At 37.4% G+C, this 13544-nt stretch overlaps 1 protein-coding gene across 3 annotated transcripts in view; it reads left to right on the forward strand.

Moving 5' to 3' along the window:
- LOC126198446 (DENN domain-containing protein Crag) overlaps positions 1-13544 on the forward strand; it is a 345330-nt gene that overhangs the window by 317831 nt on the left and 13955 nt on the right. For all 3 annotated transcript variants that reach the window (XM_049934770.1, XM_049934769.1, XM_049934771.1), the window contains 3 exons: positions 5523-5623; positions 10206-10376; positions 10461-10628. In XM_049934770.1, the coding sequence (XP_049790727.1) occupies positions 5523-5623; positions 10206-10376; positions 10461-10628 (440 nt within the window). The remainder of the gene's footprint in view (positions 1-5522; positions 5624-10205; positions 10377-10460; positions 10629-13544) is intronic.

Here is a 13544-nt window from a genome sequence, read left to right on the forward strand (position 1 = left end):
TCAAGCTTTCGAAGCCCAAGGTTGCTTCATCAGGAAAGAGGGAAGGAGAGGGAAAGGCGAAAGGATGTGGGTTTTAAGGGAGAGGGTAAGGAGTCATTCCAATCCCGGGAGCGGAAAGACTTACCTTAGGGGGGGGAAAAAGGACAGGTATACACTCACACACACACACACACATCCATCCGCACGTACACAGACACAAATGTCTGCTTGTGTCTGTGTACGTGCAGATGGATGTGTGTGTGTGTGTGTGTGTGTGTGTGTGTGTGTGTGTGTGTGTGTGTGTGTGCGCGCGTGTGCGTGTGCGAGTGTATACCTTTCCTTTTTTCCCCCTAACGTAAATCTTTCTGCTCCCAGGATTGGAATGACTCCTTACCCTCTCCCTTAAAACCCACATCCTTTCGTCTTTCCCTCTCCTTCCCTCTTTCCTGATGAAGCAACCGTTGGTTGCGAATGCTTGAATTTTGTGTGTATGTTTGTGTTTGTTTGTGTGTCTATCAACATGCCAGCGCTTTCGTTTGGTAAGTTACATCATCTTTGTTTTTAGATATATTTTTCCCACATGGAGTGTTTCCCTCTATTATATGCAGCTTCTCTTAGATAGTACTTCATTATAGATAACTGCATCATTTGCAAAAAGCCTGATTTTACGATTAATATTGTCTGCAAGGTCATGAATATACAACATCAACAGCAAAGGTCCCGTCACACTTCCCTGGAGCACACCCAAAGATACTTCTACATCTGACGATGACTCTCCATCCAAAATAACATCCTGTGTGTTCCCTATCAAAAAGTCTTCAACCCAGTCACCAATTTCACTTGATACCCCATATGATCTCATACTTTTGACAATAAACATTGGTGTGGTTCTGAGTCGGAAGATTTTTGGAAATCCGGAAACACTATTCACGATCCTCATTCTGTTTGAGCTCAGAATGTATTTTAAGATTCTACAACAATGTTATGTCACAGATATTGGATGGTAGCTTTGTGGATCACTCCTACTATCCTTCTTGTAGATGGGTGTGGCCCGTGTCTTTTTCCAAGAACTGGGGATGGTTTTTTGTTCAGGTGATCTACAATAGATTATAGTTAGAAGAGGAGCTAACTCAGCAACAAATTCAAAATAGAGTCTGACAGGGATTGCATCAGGGCCTGGAGCTTTGTTCAGTTTTAACGATTTCAGCTGTTTCTCAACACCATCGACACTAGTACTTACATCAATCATCTTTTTGTTGGTACAAGGATTAAATTGGGGCAATTCTCCTGGGTTTTCTGTTGTATCCTGCCTACTCATCAAATATGGGATGCCTAGGAAACTGGCTTCTCTGATCGCTAGACAACAATTCAAGCAAATTGTATTAAAGAGTTTTATTACGAAATGAATCAATGACAATACCTAACTTCCATTTACAAATAGCCACAAACAATGGATACAAAGAGAACTTAGTAACAAAGCTGAACAATAAAATCAAGAAACAGAAAAGAACAAACACCCAATTACCACCAACACAAGGACAAAATCACACACAAAGAAACACACAAAATACAAGAATAGAAACAGCACAAAGTGTGAAAGAAACAGAAAGTAAAAGATGGTGCACAATGATGTACTACCACAAATACAGACATAGAATATCCAATATTTTCAAAAAACAAGGCATAAAAGTAGCTCACCGAACCAACAACTCAATTCAGAAATACTTCCAAAAAAAAAGGAAAACATGATCTGTATCAGAAATCAGGAATATACCAACTGAAATGCGAATGGAAGATAGGTCAAACCAGGAGGGCATTTGACACCAGATACAAAGAACATGTAAGAGCATGGAAGTATAGGACAAATAATACAACATTTGCAGAACACTTACACCAACACCAACATAAAATTATAACCAGACACACAGACATGGAAATCATAAGGATAAACAAAATCAAAAAACACTTCCTCACCCTACAAGAAGATTACCACATCCAAAAAACCATAACAGTAAAGAAACAACTCATAAATGATCAGATCAACTTGGCAAGCCACACACTCTTTAAACTGATTGACCACTTAATATAACATTAAAAGTACAAATATAACCACAGGCTCAATTTACCACTACCATTTTCTCCCAGTTCTATCCGATAATCAGTGTCCTGGCAATCCCTGTCTTCCCCCCCCCCCCTTTCTTTAGAATGGGGGAGGGGAGGGGATACCCCTCTCATGTCTCTATCTACATACAAGACAATTTCACTAACTAACTCTGGCGTTCTCTCTCGCGCTCTCTCTCTCTCTCTCTCTCTCTCTCTCTCTCTCTCTCACACACACACACACACACACACACACACACACACAAAATCGTTTCATAGGTTGTCAACACTCACAATGTGAAATGAAAACAAACGAGTAGACATAAATACTGTAGCAGTGATGAGAATGAAGAACAGGTAAGAAAGTCAATTATAAGTATTGCAGTGCAGGAAATAACGTAAAATGCCAAAAACTGCAGATGTGAAATGAAGCCTGTCGACATCAACCACTGCTAGTCAGAGGGGAAGGTGCAGACTATGTAAAGAAACACCGTAAGTAGCTTCACAAAGAAAACGCTGTTTTTAATCTAAAAGAATCAAAAAAATAAATTTACAAATGTATGTATCCAATTTCAGAATGCCACTGAAGGTGCTTTATAAATAAAAGTGAAACGCGTCTGGTGTGATTCTTTTTAGTTACATTGCAGTCAGCTCAAAACAGATAACCTATAATTACAGATGTACATAGATGTGTTGCAAGCAAAGGGCAACATGCAATATAATCAATGTCCTTCAGTATAATGATTCCTACACAAGTGAAGTAATACAGCGGATGCTTGTATCCAAGTCGCTGGTCTTGACGCTTTTGTAGAACTGGCCGTGACCAGTCTGGAGCAGCGCTTTTGTTTGCTTCGTCTAGAGGCCGCTGCTGTCACGTTGTAATCCTAGAGGGGTCGGTCAGAGTGCTATTGGCTGACATCTTCTTCACAGCCCTCTGTGCTCTGTGGTTTCCAACTGGCATGCTGGTGCTTGACTTTATGCTGGAACATTTTCCTTTGTAAAGGAACATTTGAAAGCAGAGTTGAGGATTTGAGCTTTTGCTTTGCTACCCTCAATTTCAGTTCCTGTCTTATTCGCTAGGGACTGGACACAAATACTCAATTAGCTTTTTTCATGTCCTTTTTGCTTTTGGTGACCATCATACTCTAGTAGCTTCATGGCTTCCCTTACCTCTAAAAGTAATGTTTAGTTTTTCCAGTCGGTACTGGGTGGGTTAAAGTCACCACCATAACTAGCTTCAGGTCATGTGTTATTTTTGGTAAAACTGTTGAGGCGTTGCAATGCCTATGTAAGTCTGATTGGTATTTATCTACTAGGTTATTTGTCATCAAGTAGTCAGTATACTGATCATGACTTTATATTGTAAGGACTTAGCTAGCAATGAAAGAACACAAATGGGACAGTGATCAGAGACTGCTGCGGCAGTTCCTTTTTGGGCAGTAGTTTGACAAGTCTTTGTTTCCAGGTCACTGGAAAAAAGCTTGCAGTCTGGTGGTAATAGAAGATATCCTTCATTGTGAGCAGTAATGAGTCAGTAATAAGTGTGACCTTTTACAGTGTAATGGCATCATGTCCATTGGGTGCTGATTTAATACACATCATGAATTTTTCAACAATATTTTTGGTAACATGATTATGAAAGAGTATTTTCCGTCTAGAATCAATGACATCTAATCTGTCTGTTGTCAGTTAATGTACAGGCATGTCTATTTCAGCATTTCCTACAGATTTGCTGACACACTTTAGCATCTACTGACAGGCAGTATGATTTTCCAGGGTGAGGCATCGTCTGTATGTCATACATGCAGCCCTCTCTTCAGCTCATCATTTAGCCATGGTGCAGGATTTCTTCTGACTTACATGGTCTTTGGCAGAAATTATTTGCCTTATAGATGAGTAAATATGCATCAGTTTGAAAGTGCTGTTTCAGGTCATCCCACTTTTCTCACTTATCTTCAGTGATCTGTGTTTTTTTTAGGTATTCAGTCTGAAGACTGGTTTAATGGAGCTCTCTATGCTACTCTATCTTGCTGAAGTCTCACCAATGCTGCATAACTACTGCAACCTTACATCCACCTGGATTTGTGAACTAGAGGCCTTGGTCTGTCTCCTCTGCAATTATTATCCTCCATACTTCTCTCCATCACCAAATCGAGTATTCCTTGATGCGTCAGGTGGTGTCCTATCAGCTGATCTTTTCTTTTAGTCAAGTTGCACCATAAGGCTCGTGGACAAGAAAAGTATTGGCATGAAAATGAATATCACTATATGGAACAAAAATAATGTTTGTAATAGTATTAAATACAAGCTGAAAAATAGTGACGGAGATTACTATTAACAAATGTATTGGAATTATGAATAACAGCATTGAGATAATGGCTCACTTAGTGGGGAGAAAACAGTTTTGTTGGATTTGGATATCTCTGAGGGTAGAACATAATGAATTTTCACTTGCAGAACTGTGACTTGTCTTTCTAATTTTCCTTTTTTAAGGCACTGTGTGCACATTTTGAAATACATATTGTGGATTCATGTGTGTAATTCAAATTCAGCAAGCGTATAATAAAACTGAACTATAGTAAGAATGAATGAATAAAATCCATGTATCAAAATACTTTTTTTAATTGCTGAACAGAGGGAAACCCATAAAGACATCTCACATAAGTAGCTGTTTACCTGAGAAGCATTACAGTGTGTTGTGGTCACTCTTACTAGGATAGAAAATAATGTCTTTCACTACTAGGATGGCCAATTAGCCCTGTGCAATTTTTTTAAGAGTCCTTCGATCACAGATTTTTGTTGAAATAAAAATAATTTTGTGTGATTGTAATCTTCCATATGTTCAGTTTCCATTTTCTGTACAATATTTAGACAACCGACCCATCCATCTTCTTCAGGTGCTGTGAGTTTTGCCATTATATTTACTCACTGCCTGACTGAGAGTTAGTGTTGGTCTCACACTGCTGTGTATAACCAAGTGCAATTCCCATCATCATCGCCACATCTAGTTAGGGACATCAATGTACTGAGAAGTAATTGAAGGATGATAAATTTAGTCATGGTACTGGATGGCTTACCATGAGTATTGTTTGCAATGGAGGTATCGAGAGTATTGGTGACCTTGAAAGTTTTAATACTCTTGATGTCATTACTTAGCATATATTTAATCTTGGTGAAGTTTGTAATAAGGATATTGGTACATCTCATTTTTATTGCTCAATGCCTTTTGCATATGTCTGGTTGGAGTCCAGGCAGCGAGTACAACAGCGAAACTCGCAGCAACTGAAGAAGACAGCTGGGTTGGTCTTCGAAATATTGTGCAGAGAATTGAACAACTCAGTTGAAAACCCAAAATCTCACTTCTTATCAATCATGCCTACAAAACCTGAGAGTTACATTGGTATAATTACAGCTGTTGAAACTGATGAATTACTTTATTACAGGTCTGAGTAACTCATCAGTAGATTCCAGCAGTGCAGCTGAAACAGATGTCAGTAAACTTCGTCCAGCAGAAGGAGATCCTCTGACTGCATGTAATAGGAAGGTAAAGATTAAAAGTGACTGTTGTTGTTGTTGTTGTGGTCTTCAGTCCTGAGACTGGTTTGATGCAGCTCTCCATGCTACTCTATCCTGTGCAATCTTCTTCATCTCCCATTACCTACTGCAGCCTACATCCTTCTGAATCTGCTTAGTGTATTCATCTCTTGGTCTACCTCTACGATTTTTACCCTCCACACTGCCCTCCAATGCTAAATTTGTGATCCCTTGATGCCTCAAAACATGTCCTACCAGCCGATCCCTTCTTCTTTCTCCTGATAATGACGTCCCCTTGAGTAGTCCCCGCGCGGAGATCCGAATGGGGGACTATTTTACCTCCGGAATATTTTACCCAAGAGGACACCATCATCATTTAACCATACAGTAAAGCTGCATGTCCTCGGGAAAAATTACGGCTGTAGTTTCCCCTTGCTTTAAGTGAAAGTATTTCTTACATTTTCTGTGGCTCATGTTTCTGATAACTCATTATGGTGTAGTACGTGTCATTCAGTTTATAAATATAATACATTTTCTCAGTAAAGATAAATGTTTATGCTCACCAGTCACATGACTGACTTTGGAATTGAAGTTAATCTACATTTAAATGTAATAAATGAGTCTATTCAGAGAAGAAGAAACTGTTAAGTCAAAGTGATTTAAGTTTGTTACTTGTATTATGTTTCTTCAATTAATTATATTTGTAGAAATTAATTATTATGTAGAACTTTTCAGTTGTTCATAAAAGTAATACATTTATCAGTGAATATGCTCACCATGTTCATGATTCACTTTTCAATTAATTTTCGCCTACCTATAAATTTGTAAATAACAAAAATTCACCAAGCAAATAATAGAAATTGCCAAGAAAAAATTATTCAGTTTCTTTTTTAAAACTGTTTTCATATTTTGATGAGTTCTTAACAACAAACTAAGTAAGACAGTAAATATATTGTGACACTGTTGTTTTTACACCTATTTTTTAAACTGCTGTACAGGGTCTGGTAGTGAACACCAGGTGATGTCCTTACAGCACACTAGTATGCAATGGATACATGACATTAACAAATTGCAATATGCAAAGTGCTTTCATGACATACATAGAGCAAATTTAGCTGAACTATCTCTTCAAGAATTTATTTGATATGTTGACTGGAAGAGACAACTATTAACATGTTGTTAGAACAGTACCAGTGTAACATTGTTACAGGAATTGGCATAGGAATATCCAGTTGCAAAATGATTGTTACCCACTTCAGTATCCATTCTTGCTTCAAGATCACCTTCATTTAGTGAAGGGGAAGTATGTAGATAAATTAATATCAATTTAAGGAACATTGATCTGATCTATGCCAGGTGGTGAGAACAGGGCTGGATATTGACTATTTTGAGATGTGCCATTTGCTTCTTTGCCAAGGTAATTTATAGAACTCCAGTTGTAACTGAATGGCTAATATGTTGGAAACACATTTTGAGACCATGGCTGTGTGCGAGGTACAGATGATTCTTGAAAGGAAGAAAACAGCAGTCAACCACTTTTAATAACTGTATTTATTTACACAAATAGTGCCAGGACACTACATTAATATATAATACCTACTTGAAATTTGACATAGATTTAACTATTTATTAATGTATGACTAAGCAAGCTGTTATATTTTAGTGTAGTATTTCATGTTGCATTAGTGTATGCAATTTGATTTTATCAGAACGAGAGTGTTTATTTATGTTTCAAACAGAAAACAAGTGAATGAAATTTTGAAGAAAGGACGGTTGCATAACTCAGTGTGTTCATCGAGAATATAATGTGGTGATTTGCGTTTATGTACATATATATCTTTCTCCTTGAATAGGTCCATAGGTTATCTTTCTCAGCATGGTGCAGTATCTGAATGCAGTCTTCAGTGCTTTTCACTCTGTCTGTTGACAGTTGTCCTGTCTGTTGAGAGTTGTCCATATTGCCAATATGGATTTTGATATGTTGTGCAACCACATCGCGTCTACATGCACTTTGATCTGAGTTTCGATGCTTTTCCCATTTGTCCTACGTAATAGGAGGGGCTTCCTGACCAATAAAAAGGGTGCTGAATCAGGACTCAAACCTGGATGCCTGCCTTTCCTGGACAGTGATGGGCGTTGTTCTTACCAAATAAGCTATCTGAACTCTGTGGACTAGCATTCCTGGGAGAAGAGATATCATAGAGAATGGCTTAGTGACAACTTACAGTTTGTTTCGAAAGTAAATATTTAAGTTTACATGGAAATTGGCCTCTTGTGAAACTTGTCAACAGTATCCTAGACATGTATGTATACAAGGTAGACCACTAGTGTTCACCAAATTAAAAAAGTCACTGACCTGCTCAGTGTGTCAGCAGTGTCAAAAGATAATTGTAAAGGAATTAGAGAAAGGAGAGGTCAGAATTAGAGGTGAATGAAAACAAAAGTGCTGATTGCCCAGTCCCTTGGGGTCAACAAAGAAACTGGCAAAAATGCAAAATTGTTAAACTCTGGAAACACACAGGTGACAAAGCAGTCAGTAAGCAGACAGCAATCATTTACAAGATCTGGAAACAAGAGGACTGCCAAGTGGCTGGACATTTGCCCGAATTTGTCATGAATATAAAATATGAACAACCATTTTAGCATCTCATTTACCTTGATAAGTATGAGATTTTCTCTAAAGCCTTCTGTGGCTGCAGAACAGTTTGACTCACAAAAGGAAAATATCAAGGAGGATTTAGGAAAGACTACTCTTTTGATGTGCATGTTACCAATGTTACATCTCTGTTCTTTTATACCTGAAGTTTAAGGATAAGAAGTTCTTAGTTACCTTCATTGATTTCATGAAGGATCAAAACCCTGTTGATTGAAATACACTAAACCAAATCCTGAAATAAGTCAGCTTAGACAAAAAATAAACAATTATCCAAAAAAAACATGATTGGCACCATAAGTGAAATTCAAAAGGTAGATTTCAGTGCCTATGAGGTCGGGATGGGTGGTAAGTTAGGAGATGGCCTGTCACCTCCACTTTTCCCTTCGTGCAAGTGGCTCAAAGCAGTACATGGTGAAGTTATCAAAAATACTGTTTGTTGCTATGTTCTTTTGCACTCTCTGTTCTCTCTTAGGCTTCTAACTTCCTGTTCAGGCATTTCTATTCACTGTGAGGTCTTCTGCTGCATACAGAATGGGTACAGCAGCATTGGTCTCACACTGATTGCTCAGCTTTTGCAGATGATTTTGCGATCTTTTCTGTTTACCTAGGCATAGCCACAAAACAAATCAAGAAATTCAAAATCAACATGGCAGTGGTTGGCCTCCAGAGGTCATTTGACAAAACCAAAATTTATAACAGGCATTAAGTCGCCACCCAGAGAGGTAGATGCAGATGATGGAAAAATCAGGCAGGCAGAAAAAAAATCAAGTACTTAGGAGAATCATTAGAACCAGGCATTTCCGAGAAAGTAGCCTTTACATCTGGGAATAACTCGATGGAAGTGGCATAGAAGCTGTCAAGAAGTATTTACAAACTACTGTGCAATCATTTAATCAGAGGCTTTGTATGCAGCAGAATGCCTCACAGTGAGTAGAAATGCCTGAGCAGGAAGTTAGAAACCTAAGAGAGAATGCAGAGTACATAATACAACATAGCAACAAAAAGACCCTGCCCTGGTTCACTCAGGTTTTGAACAGGATCTTCAAGAAGTGGTGACCATAAATGAAATCCTCCACTAAAGCTACCTGATGCCAAAAGTTAAAAACCAGCGATCTTGTCATGTCATTTGCCAAATGAAAAAACTTCTGATTCTAAAAACTGACAATTCCTTCTGCTTTTGTTCATTCATTCATCTATGTGTATAGTTGTATGATGGCATTTGCTGATATATACTTTATTTAAGAAATCACCTGTGGGATAGGAGGAGTTGTCAGACACAATTTTTAATATGTTTTTAACTTATATCCAAAGATATCTTACCAAAGAATAATACAGCTCTATGGTTTACATATTTCTGTGTCAAAGATAGGTGCAGTGGTAAATTGTGAAGACCATTCACCTCAAATTGGCGTAGGGAAAATTAAACATCCTGGAGCAACTCCTAGCGTCTAGCCTGGTGAATAAGGGGTAGGTAACCTGATAAGACATCTGCTAGCATATTCAGAAAAAATACACAGCTTATGAGGAAAGTTCCTCAGCATTCAAGAGGGAGAGTAAAAAACAATTAGAACAATGAAACTAGCTGATTTAAGTTTACAGTAATTCTATCTATAACACATTTTCTGCCCATGTACCAGAACACATACATTAATCACTATTGTGTTTCATAGCTTTCATCAGCTGTCTAATATTAACATACCTGTAATAATTGGACAAAAGACTTAACATAAAGATATGCTAATATTTCACATATTTGCTTATATCTGCATCATGTTCTGGCTGCTCGCATGAATTTATTATAAACGGATATTACAAGATTGGCTGGAAAACATTACCAGCAACTAATTACTAAACTGGATAATAGATGTGAGTTGAACACAGCGATTGTAAAACATGTGTAAACTGCAATATAAATGTAAAAGCATCTCTATTGCAGAGAGAAGACCCTCCGGCAGATCTTCCAGTTACACTTGAGCCAATTACTGTGCCATATCTCAATCCATTAGTATTGAGAAAGGAATTTGAAAATATTTTGTACAATGAAGGAGATAGCTGTCTTACGCAGTCCCGATTTGTGGATGAGCATCCGATTATATACTGGAATATGGTAGGCAAAATATTCTTTTTCCATTACATTTCAAATAATTAATTGAATTCGTCAACAGCAGTTTGTATTACATGAATATTGCAGGTCTGGGTGTTTCAACGCATCACAGCTGTAAGTCACTTGCCTGGCTTGTGTTTACATGCAGCGTCTGTAGAAAAAGGAAACCGAACTGTTCACCCATCATGGGCCAACAGTGATCACAATAATGTTTTGATTCACTGCATGTGGGATAATCCTCGCCTTCATGAAGAGGTAAAACTTGCTCCACAAATAATGCTGATTATGTGTAGTAATTATTTAGTTTACCACAAACTGTTTGAATACCCTTTACTGTTGTCTTCTGTAAGTGTACATCGACAGTTTACTAAATAATAATGTCCCCAAAGTCAAGAAATAAGTATTAAACATTGCACTAACATTACACAACTGCTAAGAGAGAGTTCCTCAGTTTACTGAAAAAGACACTTAAGTCACATATTCTTGGTGGCCATTTTACTCGAACATAACTGTTACTAATTGTAACTGACAACACTGTAATGGTACCAGAATGAATCTTTAACTATGCAGCAGTGTCCGCACTGTTGTGAAACTTCCTGACTGGTTACAAGTGTGTGCTGAACCAATAAGATAGAGGAGAGGTAATGGTAGTGTGGAATTATTTCTGCTTCACAAGTAAGGAACCATGTGTGTTTAGAATATGCCAGCATCATCAATATACTGATATTCATTAAAATTATCACCAACAGCATGAAAAAACATCAAATTTTACTCAAACAGAGGAACAAATGTAGAAGAGAATGTAGCACAATGCTCCTTTTGCAATTTATGAACAAAATTAGAGAACAGAGAAATGCTTGGGATTCATACATTTAGAAAAAGCTGTTCATTCAGGGTCAGAAAAATATGCACAACAGTCACTGAGAAATACAGCACTGATTCAACGCATGAAGAATATGTACACAAATACTAGATCTTCAGTTTGACATTAGCTATTCTCAGGAGCCCTAGAGGTGGTTCTCAGATCTCTAAATTGGAAGAAAGGGAGGAATACTCATTAATGAAACATACTGTAGCCAGCTTTGTTTTGCTCATGACATCATGATGTTGATTCCTACTGTAAATCATTTTCAACAATGTATGAAAAAATATAACAGAGCAAGTTTGAAAGTAAACCTTAAAAATATTGTGATCAGTATAATCAGCACACAGAAAAAAATAGTAAAAATTGACAAAGATGTCTTAGATCCATTGGATTGTTTTGTATTTAAGACAGTTGAAGTCAATGACTACATGGACAGCAAAAGAAATAAACGGAATAATAAAATATCTTGGAGTGGTTTTGGTAAATTAAATAAAGTATTTGAAACCAAGCTTTTGATGTGTTTGAAACTAAAAAAAAAAAAAATTACAAACAGCAAGGATTACCAGTTTTAATTGATAGCAGTGAGACTTTGGCATTGTTTGCAAAAACTATCCAAAAACAATGAGCAGTAGAAATGTACATCTTGGGAGTTACATGGAGATGCAGGAAGACAAACAAATTAACCAGTGTACAGATTGGAGTGGACTACTTAAAATGAAATAGAGTTTAACAGTTGTCGGGCAGATTGGTGGTAGATGGGCCAATGAAACTCATTCCTGGATTTTAGCAGATAAGAGAAGATTGAGATGAAAACTTAATGCAAGTTGCGAAGATGTCATTAAAACAATAGCTGCATGAATTTGTATAACTGAAGATCATAATGCATGAAGAGGTCCGGAGGTGGTCTTTATCCAGTAGTGGGTGTCAAATATTACTGCTGCTGGTGATTATGATGATGATAAAAACACTATTGTATGTTTCAGTGATCCAACATTCTCAAAAATTTACTAATAACTCTGTTTTCCCATGTGGATTAGTTATTGCTTTTCTTGCATACTTGATTGCAGTTCATGTGAAGATTAGTATTCAGACACTGTAAATTCACACTAAATCATCAGTTCTTTCATTAATAAATAGCACGGCATCTAGACTCCACTTAATTCTCATATATCTGTAAGGAAGAAAACTGCAGCGTGGTACCCTGTTAAAAAAAAAAAAAAAAAAAAAACAAAAACAATAATTTATTTTTTTGTTACTAGTTTCACACCTCGGGTTTTTAACATTTACAACTTAAAATTATGACCCCACATTTTGTAGCTGTATGTGTTTTTCTGTGGCATTGGATAGAACATTTAAAGAAGACTTCAGTGACGCAAAACAGTCAGTGCTGTAATTGGGCAGCTATAAACATTAAAGATTACTAGCATACGTAATAAAATTTGCCACACTGTTCCTAATAACTTAGAGAAAACTTCATCTTTATATATTTACGCATTCTGAATATACAGGGTGACTCAGGGGCAAGGTACATGCTTTGAGGGGTGATAGTATTGGTGATTCTGAATAAAAAATTTCAAATGAACATATGCCCTTTTTTTTAACTATTCCGGCATACAGCTGTTTGAAAATCATGGGTGTCAGTCACATATCCTTCTTCACCAGCACTCACATAAGAATACAACCAAAGTGACATTAGGCCATGTAGTGTTGTCTTTACTGACTATTTCAATGCGCACATCACTTGCACATGATGGGATGACAGGTCATGCAAGAGTACACATTGTTTACCTCACAAGTCAGTACTGCAGTGGTTGCACCAGTGTACTGCAGTGTTGTATGTATAATCAAAACAATCAGGTCATTGTAGTGAAGGTGCCACACATCTTCATTCATGCAGAACATGGTCACATGATCTTTGTCTACAGGTTTTGTAATTGGAATTCCAGAGCCACTGTTTGCAAATACGAATGTGGATTTCCTCCTGATTACAGATTTCTGGATAGCACAGTATTTTGCAAGGTGTTGACCAGTTTGCGCAAGCCTGGTAAGCTTCCCAGCATACATGATGTATCTGAACATCCTGTCCAACAAGATCATAGTGAATTTGAGAACACTTTTGAAATGGCAGAACACAGTGCAGCTACCAACTCTAGGTGACTTGCTACACAGCTTGGTGTTCCACAGACATGAATAATGCGCATGGTACATGAGAAGGGTCTCCATCCGTATCGTCGGCAGATTGTGAACCATCTGCGTTGTTTTCATTAGTTTCCTCAGAAACTCTAAAGAATGGACCATATGTTCAT

Source organism: Schistocerca nitens, chromosome 8 (assembly GCF_023898315.1).
Source record: "Schistocerca nitens isolate TAMUIC-IGC-003100 chromosome 8, iqSchNite1.1, whole genome shotgun sequence".
NCBI classification, from domain to species: Eukaryota; Metazoa; Arthropoda; class Insecta; order Orthoptera; family Acrididae; genus Schistocerca; species Schistocerca nitens.